The following is a 22,553-nucleotide window of genomic DNA, read 5'->3' as shown; positions in this document are numbered from 1 at the left end:
GGACCAGCAGAGAGAGGCAAATTATCCTGTCCCTTTGAAGTTTCAGCAGCTGAAGTTCTTTGGTCTTCTTCAAGGCAGCTCAGCATTCGAACCAGCTTCTGTATACTCAGAGCCAGCATAATGGCCTAAGTGTCAGACTAGGAGTATGGGAGACCCAGGTTGGAATCCATGTTTAACCATGGAATACCATTGAATGACCTTGGATTAGTCACATTCTCTCGACCTTTGAGAAAGACAATGACAAACCTCCTCTGAATAATGAAAGGATCACCTAAGTCAGGCATGAATTGAAGGCACATAACAATAAACAACTACAACAACAATTTACTTAAGAAAGAAAATAGCCAACCCTGTTCTTGTGTATGCTTGTCCTGCCATAGGCATACAACCAGAACATGTCTTTATTTTCAGCTGAGAGAGAATACAGTCTGAGAAAAAACGTATGGCTGGAAGACTTTTAAGGAGTTAGAATGGGAATTAGAATTGCATAGCTGCATAAAATCCATACCCAATAGAGGGCTGCCATATGTCACTAGATAGCAGAGCCAGCAAAGTCACCAATGTGCATTGGTGTCTGATACACAATGGGACTCAAGTGCATCATGCCCAAAACACATTATATTGGTCTTGTTATGCATAACTGGGGCCGGGCTGTGGTGCAGGCTGGTGAGCAGCCTGCTTCAATAAATCAATCTGACCATGAGGTCATGAGTTCGAGGCCGGGGTGAGCACCCGTCAATTAAAAAATAAAAAAGTAGCCCCTGCTCGTTGCTGACCTAGCAACCCGAAAGATAGTTGCTGTGATGTCCCAGAGACCCTCGGGCCATGACCCTGTATTCGTTGCAGACCAGAGCGATGAGGATATGGGGTTTATGCCGAATCAGCAAGATTCTGTCCCCTTCCAGATGCTCCCTGTTGACAGTTCGAGCCCGAAGCTCATTAAAAAAGCCCTTGAAACTGAGCCTGTTCCCAGCGGTTCCCCTCCCTTTGATAGGAGGCTGTTTTGGGAAACAAGTCGCTTGGAGAAGGCTAACTTAAGGAGAAGCGCGAAATTAGCAGCGAGAGAAACCTCTGACTAACCCGTTTCCCTTGAGAGTTTCTAGGGAGGCTCGCATCTGGCGGAGATGTTGTCTCTAGCCAGCGCGGTGTCAACGTGTCAGTTGGAGGATTAACTTCACTTCTAGTTCCTTGTGGCGCGCTACTCTCGAGTAGACCGGGCGATGCGCCTCGCCTTCTAGTCAAGTCTGGACCACGTTTGGATCCACTATCTTCAGCCTTGCCTTGCCTTGTTTCCTTGCATTGCCTTGAACTCCTTTGCCTTGGACTAGCTTCCTGAGACTCTTGCAAAAGACCTGGATTATTCCCCACTCAAACTGCTTGGAAGTTTGAGTGTGTTTCGGTTAATTGGATTATCATCTTTAAACTCTAATACTGGACATTGGACTTTATAATACTAGACTATATTTGACCTTTCCCAGAAGGTCTATTGTTGGACTATATATTCTGCTTATTTTTGTTTTATTTCTTCAATTCTTTAATAAAGATATTAGATTGTTTATTGGCTTTGGTGTCTGGTTTCCAGTGCTCACGCAGCCTAGAGTTTCACAGTGGCATCTATCAAGTAAGAAATAAGGTACCACTTATAAAGTGGGGAGGCAAATTTATCTAATTTACGACGTTGGAATGAGGAAGTGCTGTCACAGTGGATGATGAAGCAGCTGCTCCCCCCTGTGGCCAGAATTGAACATCCCCTCAGGAGAAGGTTAAATTGCCTCTGCATCTGTCTCTGTCTCGGTTCTATGTGTATATGGGCATTGAATGTTTGCCCTATATGTATATAATGTGATCCACCCTGAGTCCCCTTCGGGGTGAGAAGGGCGGAATATAAATACTGTAAATAAATAAATAAATAAATAACTTCAGTTTTGCTGATGTCCTGTTATGCATATCTTTGCAATCCAGTAAAGGGGTTTCTTAGTGCTCTGCTACATATTAGGTAAAGTAGTATAACATAGTCAGTTATATAAGATTCTAGCATGTGCATTAAGCACATGCTTCTGGCCAAATTTTTGCTTTGGACTGAGTGTGTAACATGAACTGCTAACATAATGTGCTATATTACAAACTTGAATGTAGTAATTCATTTCAGTCTGATTGAACTAAACAGCCTTAAATTCGCTCATATTTACCTTTGAAACTTTCTATAGATGTCTGACATCCTCAGCGATATATCATCAGGTATAGATAATGGACTTGTTCACATGACACAGTTATAGTGCTATTTTTCCACTTTAACTGCCATGTAGATTGGTTGAGAATTTCAAATGCTCCTCTCTAAACTCTAAATCCTGAATTCCATAGGATGTTATCATGACAGTTAAAGTTGAATCCTTGTGCTGTAATTGTACAGTGTGAAAGGGCCCAGGAGAATACTTTCTGTCCTTAAGATGGGTGTTCTATGTAGTGCCACCTATAGTCATATTAATTGGAGGCAGGATATACAAAATGAGACTAACTCACGTAACTGGAAAACTCAGTTACTTTGGGTCTTTTGGACTGTTTTTTAGACTTCCCTGCTTTAACTGATTTTATGTCACAGTATATCTTGTATAAGTATAAAAGGTGAACTTTAAAAAAAGGATACAAGAACCACCAAATCTGGCCAGCAGATTGTAGGACTGATGTGGTGGGAGTGTCCTGTAGAAAACTTACCTTTCTTGACAAAACACAAAGAAATATGAAGATGAAAAGTCCTTGAAATGCATTGAAGATTGTAAAAAGATATGCAGTGACTACTGTTCCTTGGATGACATGAAGCACCCCAAAGATCCAGGTAGCCCCAAGGAGAAAGAGGAGAGAAAGAGCACCTCGTGCACAAGACCTAGAGATAAGCAAAAGAATTAGGACTTCCCCTTTCACTTCCTTATTTTTCCTTTAAACAAAGCAGGTTGTTTTTTTTTTCAGTTTGGGAAATAAATCCCCAGAAACTGCAGTTACATGGTTTAGCCTTTAGGATGTGCTGTGGTGCTGTTACCAGAAAAATCCACATCCACTTGCTTTCATAGGAAAGAGTAAACCTGGATGGCTTTTAAAACACTAGCTGTCTTAATCTTCAAATCTGTTTTCTCTGGTGTACTGCAGAGCCATATGATTTGATTTTAAATCTACTGTTAGTGTAATTCCCCAAGGTAAAACATATGTCTGTTATGAAGTATACCCCCTAAGAAACCTTGGGGAAAAATGTATAGTATGCTCTTAGGTCAGCACATGTGCATGACATCAAAGGCAGCTTTTGGCTGCTTCTCAGTTTCAGCCTCAGAGATGGTGCTGGCTGTAAAACCAGACCTTCCCTTTATATTAGAAGGATTTTGCTTTTACAATGCAAAAGAACTTTAAATAGTTGCAGGGTTAGAATGATGATGTCCAAGCAGCACACACATCAATTGGCTCTGATTTCCAAAACTTTTTTTTTAGTTAATGCAAAAAACGTATATTACAAGTATCCAGCATTGCTCATGGGCTCTGACAAATTACACCATGTTGTCTTGCAAATGGGCTCACTGATTGGTTTTATCTTCTATTTCTGGACTTTTTTCACACAAGAAAGCTTTCCTCTTCCCCACCCTTGCTCTTCCCTTTATGGCTTCCTCAGACATGAATACATTTTTGACTTCATTAGATGCAATACCCTGTGAGAGCTGATCGGTTGAGGGAAGAGGACAAAAGTGATCAATCAAACAATTGCTAAATCTGAACCATAAATCTAATACGATGCCGTTGAAACCGTAGGAGTGTTTCCAAGCAACAAAAACAATAAGTTGTTTTCAATGGTCCCTGTAGCATACTCTAGTTTTCCCAGCACAAATGATTTTCAAGGTCTCTATAAATCAGCTTTAAAGAGAACAAGTTGATGGAAAAATCATAGCAGCCACATGATACAAACTGTTTAAAAAACCATGGGAAAAAAAACAAATGACTGAATCCCCAAATCTGTCTTCCTCCCAAAACAAACCAAATAGCCATAGATAGGTATTTGTTTTAAAAAATAATGAACCCCACTTTCACTGGGAGAATGCTTTGTTCAACCTTAGTGAAATAAATGTGAAGAAATCCCATACACATTCACTTACCCAGGAGTATGTGCTTCTGAGTTCAATAGAATTTACTCCTGAGTAGTCATGTGCAGCATCGCACTGAGCCTCAGGTTAGGTTTCGTCACAATATATGGTGTTCTTTAATAAGAGGAAAGATGGCAACTCTATTTGAAGTGCAGCTTTTGGGAAGCAATACACCCCATCCAAACTTTGTTAAATTAGAAATATATTTTTAATCAACTCATCAATATACCTGCCTAAGAACGTTATTTTTTTTAATCTCTAAAGACTGTATAACTTTTACTCAAATTTCCTGGCACTTCATGGTGCATACATAAGTTGTTGTTTCAGTAAAAGTATTACTGAAATGGCCATAATGGGAAAGGTCATTGGGACGAGTGCCATTTATGTCAATGGCCAAATAATTAAAATTCAGTGAGTGAGATTAATGCAGTCGTCAGCAAGACCAATGCATTAATGCAATCTAGTATATATTTTCTTTCTTCATAAACAAAGCAAAGCATTTCCCTCTAGAGATGGCAAAGAATAATAAAGTTAAAACAAATTACCTCAGTGCGTATATATTTTAAAATCTACAGATGTTGAACAAAAAAGGGATCAGAGTTGGAATTTACCGTATGTTTTCATAGCAGCTAACTTCTGGCTTTAGCATTGCTGTTTGTTGGAATACTTTATAGATTATGACACCAAATGCCATTAAATTAACCTGGAAGAAATGCAGATATAGATTTTTTTTTTTTGTTTTCCAAGGCAGACATTGGATTTGAAGCAGTATTTTTTATATTTAATGAGAAAAGATTAAATATTTTCTGTTCTGTTGAGAAGAAAAAGCCTTTCTGATCCACTTATGTCAAACAACACAGAATGCTAAAGTAACTGAGGTCAAAGAGGATTGTAACCCTATATCCTTTCAAGTATATAATTAAGAGCAGTCTGCAAATGTTTATTGAATTTATTGGTAAATCTCTTTGGTTTCCAGAATGTTCTCCCAGGTATTCATATGAAATTGTGCTTTCTTGTCTAGGCATTTCATTTAAATCAAAATTACCCAGATATCCCATTCAAAAACAGTTTGATCATATGCAGACTGCTGTTTGAGGAAAAAAATCACATTAGTAATCTTATGCATGTGCTCAGTCTCTTTGGATAGAAAAGAAGCAGAAGTGATGTAAATGTTACATGTATTTCAATAACATACCATAGTCAAGAGAATATGGGCTCCAGTAGAGAAGAGATGACACATTAGATATGAAAAAGAAGCATTTGCTTGAAAAGCTATATTCCTTATTTCTTAGAAAAAGGTTATCTTTCTTCCCTTTTGCCATGAAGGGAAAGGTTAGGGATAGGGATAAGTTTCAGCTCTTGGATGGCTCATTTAAAATCTAAATGAAATCAGCAAAGCAGACTCAATACCCTGCTGCTTTTGAAGCCACCAGGCTCCACTGCTTTTGACATATTCAGTTGAATGAAAGCACATTTAGTAGAGAAAAGGATTGGGCTGCCTTATGGTTGCTGGCCTCCACTTGTACTCATCTGAAAGTATGAAAGAGCTAATGAAAGAGGAAATACAAGTAGAGTCTACCATTTCTCTCATTCTCTTGAGTGTTACCACTGAAAAAACCTGGCTGAAGCAACTTTTTATTAACACAAGTGGCAGTTTTATCGATTCTCTGTTGTTGTTTTTATATATTGGCGCTGTCGATTTAGAGTTGTATGCTGACTTGGAGACTTGAGTGGTGAAAAAGTGGAATAAAAACGTTGGCAAACAGGTAGATATATGTAAAATATTGGCCACTAATACTTAACGGATAATAGGAAATGTGAACACTGACAGCTAGCGATGGACATAAGTCAAAATGGGTGGCCCCTTGCGATCGCCCCCACTTGCCCATGGATACCAAAATCTGTGGATGCCCAAATCCCTTTACATACAATGGCATAGTAGACTGGTGACATATATGAAATGGCAAAATCAAGGTTTGTCTTTCAATTAAAAAAAAAATGAAGCAGTGGATGACTGAATTCATGGATGTAGAATCTGTGGCTATGGAGTGCTGACTGTACATTTTTGTACTATGTTTTTCCGCAAGTTTTTCAATATCCTTTTTACAATTATGTGATTTTTTTAAAGTATTATTTTAAAAATTCCCTCCTAAAATACACTTTTTAAAACCAATTCTACCCTCAAGGTGAAAGGATTTTGGCATTTCATATACATATACTAATTCATACAATCCAGACAAGACAGAAAACTGTGTGATTAGCCAGTTTTGATTAACTTGAATCCTCCCTTGGAGAAACTTTCTTGAGTTAATGTTCTATATGTTTATTTCTTGCAAAAAGAAGAAGGAAAGGACAGGACATAATGTATTTCAGGCACAACTTGGAGAAATGTAGTTTGTGTCAGACCAAACGTTGAAATGTATGAAGAAACTCAAACCAGACCCAAAATTTATCAGTGCTTTATTTCTGAGCATTTGGGGCCAGTACAACTTAAGTTTGTTACTTCCCTTCTTTTTTTAGTTTGGTTAGCCTTCCCAAATTCAATCACAATTACAATTTTTTTCCAGTCTTTCAATGTGCATTTCAACCTGTAATCTCACAGAATTAGTAAACCAGTAGTTCTAGACTCAGGGTGGAAATTGTCATTTTACAAGATCTTTAGCCTCCTCTGTCAAAGAGTACTAATGCCTAACCAAACTACAACTGCCAGGATTCCATAGCATTGAGCCACAGAAATTAAAGTTGTGTTAAATTGCATTAATTCCACTGTGTAGATGCACCCTAATTGAAATGCTTCTGTTTGTGAAAATTTCCTCCTGGATTTCTAGGTATCTCCCCTTTCAGTCCCCTATTTCATCATTCATCTAATTCAGAAAAGCCACTTGACCCTCTATGTCTATGCAGTATGGCGCCTGTACCCATCAGGGTCAATTCCTGAACTTACTGTGGAAATAAGAAACCTTGAATAATAGTGAATCATATCAGAATGAAGGAATTCCAATCAAAGCTACCATAGAGCCTTGCTGCAGGACCTAGAAAATTCTTAAATAGGTATTGTATCCTCTCTAGAAATTAGCTAGATCCTCTAGCTCAGTGGCTCCCAAAGTGCATGATTGTGAGGGGCTCTGCGTCACGTGGCCCCATGCTGCTTTCCTCCTCCCCCTCTTGCTCCCTGGTAAGTATGGTGATTGTCATGAGATAAAGCGTTGTCCCATTTATTTGAACTTGGATTTGAAGTTTCTTCACATTTGAATGACAAAAACACTTTGCTAGCAGATGCAAGCAGTCCATATTCCAGGAAATAATGCCTGGCTGCTCACTGGAGGGAAGGATATTAGAGGCAAAAATGAAGTACTTTGTCCACATAATGAGAAGACAGGAAAGCTTGGAAAAGATCATGATGCTGGGGAAAATGGAAGGAAAAAGGAAGAGAGGCCGACCAAGGGCAAGATGGATGGACAGTATCCTTGAAGTGACGGGCTTAACCTTGAAGGAACTGGGGGTGGTGACAGCTGACAGGAAGCTCTGGCTTGGGCTGGTCCATGAGGTCACAAAGAGTCGGAAACAACGCAACGAATAAACAACAACATACAAGGGAAACGGAAGACAATATTATATGCTAATGACAAAATTGCCATGCTGAAGAAAAAGGTAGCATTCTACATGGAAAGCATTAAGAATAAAGATCTGATATTGACTTCAAACTTTTTAGAGGAAAATAACACAACAATGAATTGCCAGCAATAATAAAAGAACACTTTAACAATTAGTTTCAAAATTTGAATTCATACTTTCCAAGGGACACTCAGGAATTGATTTGAAAGAATTCTTAGTGAGTTTTAGATCCATTGTCAGTGATGTCAAAGCCAGCAGCCCTCACTGTGACACTTCCTTATAGGCATGGTTTCAGACAGCCACTGTTAAACATCATTTAAAAGCAAACCACTTCTAGAATTTTGGGCTCAGTAGGGGAGGCTCTTTCGTTATTAAGTTCAAAAGCTAAATTGCTCTTACTGCCTTTTGGTCCTACGTGCCTCTGTGAAATGGCCTTTTTGAGGTACATAGCTACAAAAACTAAATATCAAGTTTGTTTGGAAACAGAAGATGATATGCATCTTCAACTGACTTCTGTGACAAAAGACGTTGACAAACTCTGCCGCAAGAAGCAAGCACATTGTTCACATTAAATTTTTCAAAGATCTTAACTAGTCATCCTATCATTTTGTAGATTTAAATAATGAATAATATTGTCTCAAGTTCTTTTTTAACTGTTGTTTCCTTTATTAATATATTTATCGTATTATTCATATTTCGGTATATATGTCACATGTAATATACCTCATAGAACACAGAGAGATAAAACTAAACACTCAATATTTTTTAAGGCTCCAAGACAAATTTTTGCTTCAAAAGGGCTCCATGTCTGAAAAATTTTGGGATCCCCTGCTTTAGCTAGACTCTACAATAACTTCCAGTGGAAGCATACTATAGAACAGGCAAACTTCGGCCCTTCATGTGTTTTGTTTGGACTTCAACACCCACAATTCCTAACAGTGGCAAAGTGGGTTAAACCCTTGTGCTGGCAGGACTGATGATTTGAAGGTTGGGTTGCTGACCTGAAGGTTGTTGGTTCGAATCCAACCTAGGGAGAGTGTGGATGAGCTCTCTCTATCAGCTCAAGCTCCCCATGCGGGGACATGAGAGAAGCCTCCCACAAGGATGTTAAAACATCAAAACATCTGGGCATCCCCTGGGCAACATCCTTGCAGGTGGCCAATTCTCTCACACCAGAAGCAACTTGCAGTTTTTTAAGTTGCTCCTGATATACACAAAAAAATCCTAACAGATGGTAAGCTAGCTGGGGTTTCAGGGTGTTGAAGTCCAAAACACCAGGAGGACCGAAGTTTGCCCATGCTTGCTATAGAATCACCTGGAAGACGGAAAAAATTCCTAGAGTGGTTATTTTGTTGGATGTGAGTAGATGAAACTTGTGGTACCAGTCCCACCATTATGGAGGTCATACTTTATCTTGACAAACTGTCACCAAAGGCAAAAATTGTATTAGTGATTCACAGATAACGATAGGTGAGTATGTAAAGGTAAAATATAGAAAAAGAGCTGATTTTTTATTTAGAGAATTAAACCCTCATTACCATTTGGCATGACCGACTTTATGAAAATATTATATTTAAAATAATAAGAATGCCTCTGAAACCTGTTGCTTTCAAGGTTAATTATACAATTAAACTGACCTTTATGATAATTATATGCAGGTTTACTTTGTAGGATAGATATTCTGGAGAATATTAGATCAAATAATTATCTATAGCTGACATTCTCCTAATCTGTAATGCTCTCATTAAAGGGCAGAGCAAATTCTAGCCAGAATGCAGAAATATTCAGCATAGCTTTTAAGTAGAGGCTTCCTAAAGTTTTAGGAAACTGTAAAGATCACATACATGGCATCCAGTAGTTTATCTGGTCCAGTTCATTCCAATATTAACCAAAGATTGATAAGAACCAATAGATTTCACAGTGTGTACATTTCAGCTTCTTTTATGGTTCCTCTCCACTGTCTGTGGATTGGATCCAGAGAGATTTATGGTCAAATTATCTTCATGCAATGGGCACCTTCAGTTCCTTTATAGAAGGGATGAAGTGATGTTCACTATTGTAAAATTAACCTATAGCTTTTCCATTCAGTTCTCCAAGCCTTCTGAACTGATAGAGTAGTTCAGAACATGGTAGGAAATTTCCAGAATAAGGGAGAATGAGGACATCCTCTTTGTGGAAACAATGAGCCTTTGTCTTGTAACTTCATGACTCCACTTTAACTGCCTCAATTGCGTCCTTTAATCCTGGGCTTTGTAGTTTGTGGAGATGCCAGAGCTCTCTGACTGAGAATACTAGTTTCCCTTCCCTAAACCTTAAATACCTTCATAAAGCTCATCATAGTTTGTCATTTCCACTCTGAAATAATGGCCATTGGTACTTTGAACCCATCTGATGGAATCGACTAAAACTGGATTTATTTATTTTTTTGGTTTTTAGCAGGATTTTATGTTTTGTTTTATGATGTCTATCTTGTTTTAAAGTTTTCTATTGGAAATTGAATATTTTGCATATGTTGAAAACAGTCCTGAGCCTTCTTGGGAGATTGGGCAGTATATAAATATTATTATTATCTTATTGTATGACACAGCAAACAAGATAGATATGCTGGATTTCGTATCACAAAATCACAAGTCGAACACTTCCCAAGTGTCTAGGACTGTGTGATGTATTTTCGGATGATGCGCGCAGATCCCAGTAGGGTGGCCTTTTGAAGTTGGCAGATCATAATGTTGTCAATGTCTATTGTTTCCAAATGCCAGCTGAGATCTTTTGGCACGGCACCAATGTACCGATCACCACTGGGACCACCTGCACTGGTTTCTGCCAGAGTCTTTGAAGTTCAATCTTGAGGTCCTGATAGCAGCTGAGTTTTTTCTGTTGTTTTTTGTCAATGCCACTGTCACCTGGGATAGCAACATCTGTGCCGTCGCGCCTGGGGCTGTAAACTCTTAGTGAAAGAGGCATGGACGTGACATCTTTCCCCAGGGGATTGCTTCTTGCCCTCCTTTAGGGAAACTGGAACTCCCAAGGACCAAAACACTGTAGTTAACTCAAAAACTGGGTTTATTCTTCACAAAGGGGGTAAAAGAAAATATACATTACAGTCTTTGGTTGTTTAAGTCCATGAAGCTTGTCCAGATCCCTCTTTCTCTGGCTGTGAATGCCGGAGCAAACTCAGCCTCAGTCCAATGACCTATATCTGAAGACAAGAGTCTTCCTCTGTTGCCAAAGGACTGATGTGAAGGCGCTTGAGACTCCTCAACGTTGTTCAGGTTGGCCCTGAACATGAAGTGTGAGTCCCAAGGGTAAGAACCTCAGAATTGGTGCTGAGAGGTAACTTTTGAAGGGCTTTTTGAGCCAAGCCTCTCTTTCACATCCATCCGATAGAGAACTTGCTGATGGAATGAAAAGGAGGAAACACAGTCCTACTCCAGGAAGAGGTGGAGCCAAACAGTTTTGCTGAGTGAGCAATATAACAGGTACAAAAAATTGATTGACAGATATAAATAACCAATCCAACTACATTTACAGGGTAAGGGCAAAATCAGGCATGATACAACAATTCAAATCTTGAAACTTATAGTTCAACATATAGATGGCGCCACTCGCGCCGTCAGAACATCAATGATCCAAACCTTTTTCTTTTCCACAACTGTGATGTCTGGTGTGTTGTGTTGCAGAACTTTGTCAGTCTGGATTTGGAAGTCCCACGGTATCTTTGCGTGCTCATTTTCCATTACCTTTGCAGATTTGTGATCCCACCAGTTCTTTACTGCTGGGAGGTGGTACTTGAGGGATAAGTTCCAATGAATCATTTGGGCCACATAGTTGTGCCTCTGTTTGTAGTCTGTCTGAGCGATTTTCTTACGGCAGCTGAGGATATGATCGATGGTTTCGTCAGCTTCCTTGCACAGTCTGCATTTTGGGTCATCAGCTGATTTTTCGATCTTGGCCTTGATTGCATTTGTTCTGATGGCTTGCTCCTGGGCTGCAAGGATCAGGCCTTCTGTCTCCTTCTTATGTGTCCCATTCGTGAGCCATAGCTAGGTCTTCTCCTTATCAGCTTTTCCTTCAATTTTGTCAAGGAACTTTCCATGCAATGTTTTGTTGTACCAGCTGTCAGTTCTAGTTTGTAGTGTGGTTTTCTTGTACTGTTTTTTTGTCTGCTGTGCTTTGAGGAGTTTCTGATTTTTGACTTCAATCAAAGCAGGTTCTTCACTTTGCTTTACATATTTTGCCAGGGCATGTTCTTCTTCTTTGACTACTTGTTTTACTTGTAAGAGTCCTCTGCCACATGATCTTCTAGGCAGATATAGCCGGTCAACATCACTGCGAGGGTGCAGTGGATGATGAATGGTCATGAGTTTTCTTGTTTTTTTGCCCAAATTGTCCAGTTCCGCCTGTGTCCAATTTATAATGCCAGAAGTATATCTAATGACAGGTATGGCCCAGGTGTGTGTGTGTGTGTGTGTGTGTGTGTGTGTATATGTGTGTGTGTATATATATATATATATATATATATATATATATTCCTGTTGCTTTTTCACTTTATCCTATCCCACTCTTTACCTCTTGTATCTCACTAGTGTAGGCTCTTCTCTTCCCTTTCACGGGGGTTTAGAGTACAGGACCTCTGCAAAAGTGGAAAAATCACAATGAAAACCCACATTTTTTTCTAACCTGAAAGAACACTTCTCCAGGAAAGGTTCTCCCTGGCACCCGAGATTCCTAGAGAGACCCTATTAATCCAATCCACAAATAAGCAAATCTGGAAAGGGGAATCCACAAATGTGGAGAAGTAATTGTACTTCTTTTGCTCAAATATAATTTAATTGCTCTTTTAAATGTTGCTTTCATTTTCTATGAGTCCTGCTGCAAGTATGTGTTGTACTTTCAAGTTTTTTCTGACTTATGGCAGCCCAAAGATAAACCTATCATGGGGTATTCTCGGCAAAATTTTCTCAGAGGGAGTTTGCTATTGTCTCCTTTGAGGCTAGTCTGATAGTCAGACCATTTCAATATATTTGTCTCTTTAGCAACGGATCATATCATTTGATACAGTAGTATTTCTTTGCAGCACGCCTTTTTAATTTCTTGTGGCTCAATACATTATTCATATTTTATCAATGGATTAAAAATGTAAATTCAACTGACAGGCATGGAACAGATCAATGTCTCTGAGATGCTCTAAACTCTAACATCATTGAATAACAGTTTTATAGTCAAAGAGACTATGTGGGTCCCTCACCTGTTTTTACTTTGTGCTGCAAAACCATTTGCTATAACAGGGGTGAGAGATTGCTATATACCATAGGGAGAAATAAAGTTAAACCCTATCATTCTTAGAGTTTTAAATACACCAAGAACACTCTTTAAATAAGATGCTGTTGGGCAAGCGCCAGCTAGTTCCTATTGTTTAAGTTTCCTGTACAATTAAATAACCAAAATATGGAACATTCATGTTTCCTATTTAAAGTAACTGCAAGTTTCATTACAAACATATTCACATGGCTATGATCTCAATGGTATGATTTTCTTATTGTTGCTATTATGCACTTTCAAGCTTATTGGCTTTTGATAATCCCATCATAAATTCTTGGCAAAATTTATTCAAAGCTTTGCCTTTTACTGAGGCTGAGAGAGTGTGACATGTCTAAAATCACCCAGTAGGTTTCCAGGGCTGAGTGGGAATTCAACTCCTGGTCCTATCCCACTATCAGTATGAGGACTTATTCATGTGAAACATACCAGTATCATCTGCTATTACATTCATTGTGTCTTGTTAATGATACTGAATGTTCACCACTAACCTGGCTACTGCTAATGTATTGTTTTATAGGGCAAAGTATCTTGGATGGTTCAGATTATTAACTTTGGATTGTGTTGACATTCAGATGAAAATATGTAGGTTTGAAGCAGCTTGCTGTCATGAATTGCTTGCATTCAATATTGTAGATGCTACTTGTCAAAATAGATAAAATATCAAGGTACAGAAATACAAGATAGAGAAATAACATATTACTAAGCCAGAGCTTTCACATTCTTATATTAGCACTAAATCCATGTAAGTTTCCCCTCTCATCTGCAGTGGAAATGTAAAATCAACATTAGCTACAGTGTATATTAGACCTAACCAGTATTTCAATGTTTTGATGTCTGGGGCATACACACACACACACACACACACACACACACACACACACACAGAGATCTGAAGAAAAAAAATGCAAAACTGGGTTGTTGTGTGTTTTCCGGGCAAAACTGCTAAGGTCTGTTGAATCCATCATATGGGAAGACAGGCAAAGACAGAAATATTTAGAGGGTAGAACAATAATTAGACACCTAATAGATAATTAGACACCTCACTTTGGGATGACAAGTGAGGAAAGCTGGTCTTATCCAAAGAGCCATGGGAGCTGTTGAGAGCTCTTCGGAAAGTCTTAAACAGCATGCTTAGGACCTTATCAGATGGTCAGGGGGAAAGCAGAGGAAACTGTTCTCCTTCATTCCCTATCATCTTGCCCTGTCCTCTGGGATGGCCTCCCATCCCATGTGGTCCCCATCCTTTCCCCATCCTTTCTTGATTCCTTTTTACTTTCTTCAATGAGGAGGCGGGCATTACCAAAATCATTCCAGGTTCCGTTTGTGCATGTTGCCAAAACAGAGTTCCACAGAATTCTGCTGGAAGCTGCCCTGCCTCATGTCCTGGGCTCCATGGGACTTGTTTCAGTAACATTTAGAAACGATAAGATGCAGAGAAGACTGAGTCTGATAAGATCCTTAGTTTCTAACTATGTGAAAATTTGGATGTGTGTGGAATTCCAGAATAATTAGCAAAATTATAACATGAGTGGTTTTTTAGACAGATAGATAGACAGGTCTTGATAAACTGAACCAGAATTTATTCCAACTATGATGCTTGGATCCTTTCCAGATATCATTCCCATGGTCTGCAGTTACAATCTAGCAGGCTGGGATTTGATTTTGTATTTATTTTATTAAACCTTTTCAAACTGTTTACTCCCAAAGGTATTTGACAAGGCAAAGCTGTGCAATGCTTGTTTATATTCTTTGGAATGTTTGATCCTGTAGCTTTCTCTGTAAACAACAAGTAAAATATCCTTTAAACAAAATGTTATTGAACGCTACTGTATACAAAGAACTCTATCAATGTACTCACTCTATTGTGTCTTTCAGAAGGAAAGAACAGAAAGTATTAATCGCTGGAATTCTAAGTTCCTCCAGAGAGAATCACAAAACCATATGACATCGTAGTGTGTAAAATTTTGCATTAGGATCCATGACTGAGTTGTAAGACACCCAGACAGCTCCATATTGAGCACACATCTGAGGAATACCCATTATTTCATCTTCTGTTGGCAGTTTTCTTAAACAGCTGGCTTTGACTGTCTTTCTTGATGTATGTCGGCATCCAGTAAAAAAGACCTGGAATTTGATTTGCTTAGTCAATGCCTTTGTTGTGGAATTATCCAAAGAAAGGCCTCAAGTACCTAGTACTTTTCTAAAGATTTTTTCTGTGTACATTTTAAAATAAAAAAATATATACATTTTCCCAAAGTGTAAACATTTCTTCTTAGAGGAAGAAATGCGACTATTGATAAGTGAGTTGGGGGAAGAGGGCAAAACATGATAGGCTGTTATGTGGCAAGAAACTGGACCCGATATCAACTAGGTTAGACTCAAAAGTGGCATAAAAGATAATTGGGCCTCTGGCTAACACTAGAAACAAAAAAATAAGAACGATCATTTCATGGTGAAAGACATAACATGCATTATCCTTGGTAACAGAACACTCTTCCAGCAGCACAATGAATTTAAAATAATTGATTTTTATTTGGAAGGTTTCTTATCATATTTCTCTACTGATCTGCTTTCACAACTATACATAGAACCTGGAAACACAATGGCTTTGAATACTAAATACTTTAGTATTTAGTTTTATTTTCCAGTATCTTGTTGAGTTCCTTCTGCCCTTTCAAATCCTACCCTTCTTCTGATGTTTTGACTGCAATTCTCATTTAGATTAATTACAGAGCCAAGGTATAAGAAATTTTTCACTATTTTGGCATCTTTAAAGTTATATAAGTCATCTGTGTTCATTATTCTTGTTTCTGTTTTTGCACTTAATTACTTGACTTTCTTCAACAATTGTTCCAAAACTTTGTATTTTCTGCTAGCAGTATGGTGTCATCTGCATTAAATTGTTAATGTTTCTTTCTCCAGTTTTCACACCTCCTTCCTCATAGTCTAATTCAGCTTAACATATGATACATTTAGCATACAAGATCAAAACAGGGTGATAAAATGCAGCCTTGCATGACTCCATGGCCAATTGGAAACCAGTTTGTTTCTCCATATTTTGTCATAACAGTACTTTCTTGTCCTGAGTACAGAATATGCATTAAGACAACCAAAGTTTTTTAAAGAGTGATGCATAGTTTTTGATTTCATACATTCAAAGACTTTGGTATACTGTAATCTATATAGCACAAGCTGATTTTCTTTTGAAATTCTTCAGTGTGCTCCATTATCCAACATATGTTTGTAATATGATCCATTGTGTCTCTTCCTCTTTTGAACCCAGCATCACTTGCTTGCATGGAAAATTCATACAATAATCTAGTGGTTACTGCAATTCCTGATGTCTCATTTCTTGAAGGTTGGAATACATATTGAGTTGGTTATTATTTTATTTTCCATCTTTGTAGACAGATCTTTGTTTCAGTCTTGCTTTACATTTTCATTTGAATTATCAGATCTTGATCTACCTTTTATGTCCTGGTTTTCTATTTGTCTGCATTGATTGTTGTAGTAATTCCATTATTCTCTGACAACAAGTAATTGAAAAGTTGTGTTCAGGGTTATGACCCTTTATAATTTTGCTTCTCATCTGTCCATAACAGTTTCATCTATCATCTACATTTAAAAATTAAAGGGTATATTTAATAAAAAAAAGTTTTGATTATATACCAGAAGCCTAGCAAGGGTGGAATTTGCCTAATGTTATTTGGAAAGGAGTTCCATATATAAGATGCTGTGAGAAAGATAGTCCTGTCTTCTATAACAACTACATTTTCCCTTAATGGTGATTGAACATAAAACAGAGTCTGAACAGGCAAATGCATTGGCAAAACCAACTCTAAGTATTCCTTGCCTAAGAAAACTTGACAGATAACTTAAAGACACATACATGTATACACATATTGGAAGAGGTGGTCTTTCAGATCTCTCAGTTGTTTAAAAACTTTCAAATTCCAAACCACCATATTGAATTTAACTTAGAAACAATTCAGAAGCCATTATTGTTGGTTCAGAAATCACCTACATATTGTCCCTAAAGTGCTTAGTCAACAACCTTGTGTAAAAGCAATTTCTATTACTACCTTCACCTTCCAAAGAATTTTCAAGAGTACATTACAGTAGTGTGGTGTAGAAATATTAAGGCATGGACACTATGGCCAAATCTAATTGCCTAGGAAATGAAGTTGATATACTAGTTGAATTTGGACAAAGGCACTCTTGTGAACATAAAAGCCATGTGTGTAATGCTGGGTCCAGGAACACTCTCCTCATATAGAACAAGTTGTAATCCCAGTCACAGTTTGATGTTTGCTAATCAAAAAGCTTTCACCATAGCCTTATTTTACATGAAGTGAACTACATATCACATATAAATATGTATATTATATTCCATGAAGGTGTATTTTAAAAGTAGCTTTCACAAAGGCAAGAGAACAAGGGTGATGGGGAGCTTTTAGCTTTTAGATATGTCATATCCATAGCCATAGTGCCCTCCCCGGCATGGCACAATTTATTTTTAATTCTTCTAAAGTTGGACATACAATGTTTGCAAGAAAAAAATTATATTAGAAGAATAGAATTGGGAGTAGATAAAAGAATGTAGCATCTTTTAAGGAATTGCCCATTCATTTACCACACCACTAATCCAGTCATTTGAGCTTTCGAAGCTCTGTTCTAAAAAACAAAACAACACAGAGAAAATGAGAAGAAAAACAGGAATGTATGTTTAGCACATGCCATGATTTTGTTTAGATTACTGTAATCCACTCTATGTGGGGCTGCCTTTGGAAACTTTTTGGAAACTTCAGCAGATCCAAATTGCTGCAGCCAAAATGTTGGCTGCCGGCTGGGCCAGTTGCAGGGAGCATATAACTTCCTTGTTAAAACAGCATCACTGGCTACTCATTCATTTCCAGGCATGATTTGAAATGCTTATCATGACCTACAAAGACCTATACCGACTGGTCCAGACAATCTGAAAGACTGTACCTCCTTACACAGACCTGTCAGAGCAGTAAGATACACAAGGGAGGGCTTTCTCTTGGTCTCACCATTCTCTGTGATTGTTCCCACCAGGGAATGCACTTCAGTGTGGGATTAGGTTGGTTCCCTCCCTGCTTTACTTTGCCAGTAGGCAGACTTTTTTTTTGTTTAAGCAGACTTGTAATGCATAACCAGGGAGGCTTCTTATTAGGGTGTGTGCTTTATTTCTTATTTTTGTAAGCCTTTAAAAATATTTTATTTTAATGTCATTATTTTAATTTCTGTTATTAAAAGTGAGAAGCATACATATGGAATAAACAAACAAGCAAAAATAAATAAATGACACATTTACATCTCATTTGCAGTTAGCCAAAGGAAACCTTTGCTTGGCCTCAACGTTAAAATGCTGGTCTTTGAGATCATAGGTTATCACAGCATATGATGTTTTTTACAGAGAGGAAGAGTATCTTCCTTTTTCTGATCCAGTAGGAAATATATTAGTGCTTGATGTTATGTAAAATAATTCTAGATTTAGCATAATCAACTATAATTTTTAATTGAGTGCTAAGGGTGTTAAAACACACAAAACCTGCTAATGCATATGCAACAGCTCTGTGTTGACTTTGAGTCATAATCCCAATGGAATCCATCTAATCAATTAATCATAGATCAAGGCTTTTATTAAGGGTGAGGAGGCATACACTTGTTCTTGTAGGGTGCTATGTTGTTTGCCTCTATAACATTTTCTTGTAGGTAAGCTCGCTCATTTCAAGAAAGCAAGAATATTGACTAGCTTGGAAACTTGCCTGTTAAACAAGCCAGGTTACTGTCTGGCATGCCCTTGGATGTGTCCCAATTTTTGTTTGATTTATCAGCATATGGATACACAAAACTGATTCACTAGAGTTCAGTACGAATGCATCCTTAGTAAATCATGTATGGATTATCTCATTTAATTGAAACAATTATATTGATATGTATTGTTCTGACAAGTTCTAGTTTCCTTTGCCAGGAAAATGAGCTGTGCAGGGGTTTATATATTTTGATGGTCAGGATGTTCTACAAATATAAGCAGTACAATTTATGAAGAATGTAATAGCAGAATTGTTCCTTTTATAGTTTGCTCTGTTCTCATCTATCAGCATGATGAAAGTAAATGTAATTCTAGACTGTGTCAACAGAAATAAAGTCTACAAGTCAAAGGAAGCAACGAAATCTTTCGATTCTAACTTGGTCAGATCTCAGCTTGAATACTGTTTCAAGCCCAATACTTCTGAATATAAACATATTCAAAGGGGGTAGAGAAAAATATCAGTGGTTCTCAACCTGTGGGTCCCCAGATGTTTTGGCCTTCAACTCCCAGAAATCCTAACAGCTGGTAAACTGGCTGGGATTTCTAGGCCAAAACACCTGGGGACCCACAGGTTGAGAACCACTGAGCTAGCTCCATTTAAAAGAAATCTGCCTGGTATTAAAATTATTCAGGATTTAACCCTTTTTGGCTCTTTCTTCTTAGAAAGAAAAGCCAGTCTAGGAAAGCCAGAGTATATTTGGAAGGTTTTGACACACCGTTTTTGAGTCCATTCAGTTTCTCATGTTCAAAATGTCAAAAAAAGCTTCCAAACCACCTTTTTTTCTGAGGTTTGCACTCAATAATTGATGAATCTATCAGAGATGTGCTTTTGGGACTTATCTTGTTCTGTTTTGTGTCCCGGCTTTTGTCGATGTCCTGATTCGTTTCTGTTTTGTTATTGTTTTGTTTTGTTTTTTGTTTTTCGGAAGGGGGGAAGGTGCTGGCCAAGACCACAGCACCAGCCAGCACCGCTCAAATTCCCGCTAAGGAGCCAGGCAAAGGGAGGGAGGGAGGTGCAGGATGACCCAGCCACCCCTGACCTCCCCCCCCCCCGCCAGGCCTGTGCGCGTAGGCCCAAAGCCTGCACGCACAGGCCTGGATGCCTGGGCCTACGGGTGCAGCCTTTGGACCGTGCCTAGCCAGGCCTCACAGGGCCTACTTCTGATTGCTGAGTAAGGATAGCTCCTTACTCGGCAATCGATTGTAGTTCCTGCAGTGGGAACTTAGGCCCAAAGTCTGCTCCCATAGGCCCAAAGCTCCCGGGCCTACAGGTACAGGCTTTGGGCCTACACACCCGGGCCTCGCAGGGCCTACAGCTGATCAATCTGAAAGGCAGGCTTGGAGCTGATATCGGCTCCTGCCTGCCTTTTGTTTCGAGTCAGTGTTTGTTTCGTTGGGGTCTTTCTGTTTTGAGTCATCCAAATGGACGATACGAAACAGAAACACAAATGAAACATATGAGACAAATACCACACACATCTCTACTATCTATATGCTGATGTCAAATTTTAGAATAACAAAGACAGTTGTGTGGAGAGGAGAGGATGTCACATGCTGCTTTTTCAACTATGTATGTTTTTTTAAAAAAATATATGGGTCCTTCAAAAATGTCTGATATTCAAAACAGCTGTATAGGCATCATTCCCCCAGTGATCATTATTACTAATGTTGGAATGAAGCTTGAATTCTGATGTGCAATCTGGCGTGAGTGGAAAATTATTTCCGTCTCCTAACTAATGGATATTTTAAAAAATAGCTTCAGTGCTGCTCTAGTCTGGATAGAAGAGAATTAAACTGATAACTATGCAACAGTTTAAGATGGAAAACAAAAATGTATGCCTTATTAATTGCTTGAAATTGCATGCAAGCTGGCAGTCAAACAATGAAAGGTATGTCTGCTGTCTGATTTCTCTCATTATCCTCTCCTTGATGAATACATCTGCCCAAATGCTTTCATTATTTGTTCTAGTTTGACACAGTACTGGAAAATATTTAAGAAAACAACAAAACTATTAATGTATGTGTGTATATGTGTATAGAGCAGTATGGGGAGAAACAGCAGTGACAATAAGAATGCAAAAGTCTATCAATGTTATCACAGCAGGGCTTTAAAGCGGGCAGCCCCACACTTCTGCAGCCTGCAGTATTCTGGAAAATGTAGTTTAGGACGGGCCTTTTGAATTCTCAGCTACAAAGATCTTCACTTTCTCAAACTACATTTCCCAGAATTCTGCAGATGACAGAAATGCAGAGCTGCCAGCTTTAAAGCCATGCTGTGATAACGTGGTAAGTCATATACACACTTTCAGAATGAAACTGATCAATCTAGTCAGTGTAGATCAGTGATTCCCAAACTTATTTTGCCTGCCGATGCCTTTCCAGAAAAAATATTACTCAAGAGGGCGGGGCTGAGCCTCTCCCCTAGTCCAAGATGAAGGGCTGGGAGGGGAGGTAGGCGGGGCCACAAATGGGCAGCCAGGACTGGGATGGGTGGAGTTATGAGCTCTGAGGCAGGGCTGAGCTTCTATCCCTGTCCGGTGGCTTTGGGGATAAAACATACATTGAAATGGCAACTGAGTAGCCTTCCTGAAGTTGCTGAACTACAACTCACAGAAACTCTAGGACAGTGGTTCCCAACCTGTGGATCCACATATGTTTTGGCCTTCAACTCCCAGAAATCCTAACAGCTGGTAAACTAGCTGGGATTTTTGGGAGTTGTAGGCCAAAACACCCGGGGACCCACAATTTGAGAACCACTGCTCTAGGAAGTATAGCAAATAGTGAAGCATGTAGGATGTTGTGCATAAACAACATTTGGGTGGCTGCAGACTTCCCATTTCTGATACAGAAAGACAAAATTTGGCAATCTGTTTTTTCTGGGTAAGAAATGGGATGCTGCATAATAATGACTAAGCACAATCTACTTAAACTGAGTACTTTTCAACAGCTATCTTGAAATCAGTTGAATGAATATAATTATGATTATAACTCTTCTATTTAAATCAGAAAAGACTCCCAGGTGCTTTTTAATGGCTTCATCATGGCCTTTTTGACCATGAAAATAAGCTGGTTCCTAAGATCAGACAGTTTGCTGACTGAATGGACCTTTGGAGTAGCAAATTGGTGGTGTGCTTGCTTGACCAAAAGCCCTACTCTCCATTCACCACTTGAAGAACTTCGCGCAAGGAATCTTGAACTTACATCCTGTCAAGAACACAGGGATTAAAAGCAAAGCATCAACTACAGAACAGCTTGAGAGAAAAAATGAATTTGTTATACTTCTTTTGTATTTCAAGTAAATAATAGGTTTTGCTCTTAAAATATTTTGTACATTGTTCATCATACACATATTGCGATTTACAGCAGTAATCAAGAATTTGTCCTGGGAACTATCTAGATGGTAATTGCCCTGGGAACGTCTTCAAGCACTTTAGCAAATCAAGGATCATTTTGTTCTTTGAACCTAAAAGAAACCACTGATACGTTTTGTTTTTCCGCTCCCCCATGAATTTTGACACTATAAAATCCATCTTTTCTACTAATACTGCTTCTTTTTTGAACTTGAAAATATAGCAACAAGTATTTGGCTATTACAGTGTGAAAGAGCTGAAGGTTCAATAGCTGAATTATTCATTTATGTGGTCTATTTTTCCCCTACCTTT

General features: G+C 38.5%; 1 protein-coding gene across 2 annotated transcripts in view; it reads right to left on the bottom strand.

Annotated features, from left to right (window-relative positions):
- Window positions 1-22,553, bottom strand: part of adgrl4 (adhesion G protein-coupled receptor L4) — a 157,947-nt gene that overhangs the window by 2,499 nt on the left and 132,895 nt on the right. For both annotated transcript variants that reach the window (XM_016994882.2, XM_008114144.3), the window contains 2 exons: window positions 4,730-4,821; window positions 2,713-2,881 (listed from right to left, as the gene is read on the bottom strand). In XM_016994882.2, coding sequence (XP_016850371.2) covers window positions 2,713-2,881; window positions 4,730-4,821 — 261 coding nt within the window. The remainder of the gene's footprint in view (window positions 1-2,712; window positions 2,882-4,729; window positions 4,822-22,553) is intronic.

Source organism: Anolis carolinensis, chromosome 4 (genome assembly GCF_035594765.1).
Source record: "Anolis carolinensis isolate JA03-04 chromosome 4, rAnoCar3.1.pri, whole genome shotgun sequence".
NCBI classification, from domain to species: domain Eukaryota; kingdom Metazoa; phylum Chordata; class Lepidosauria; order Squamata; family Dactyloidae; genus Anolis; species Anolis carolinensis.
The sequence above is the reverse complement of the archived record's forward strand: the minus strand, read 5'-3'. Positions and strand labels throughout refer to the sequence as shown.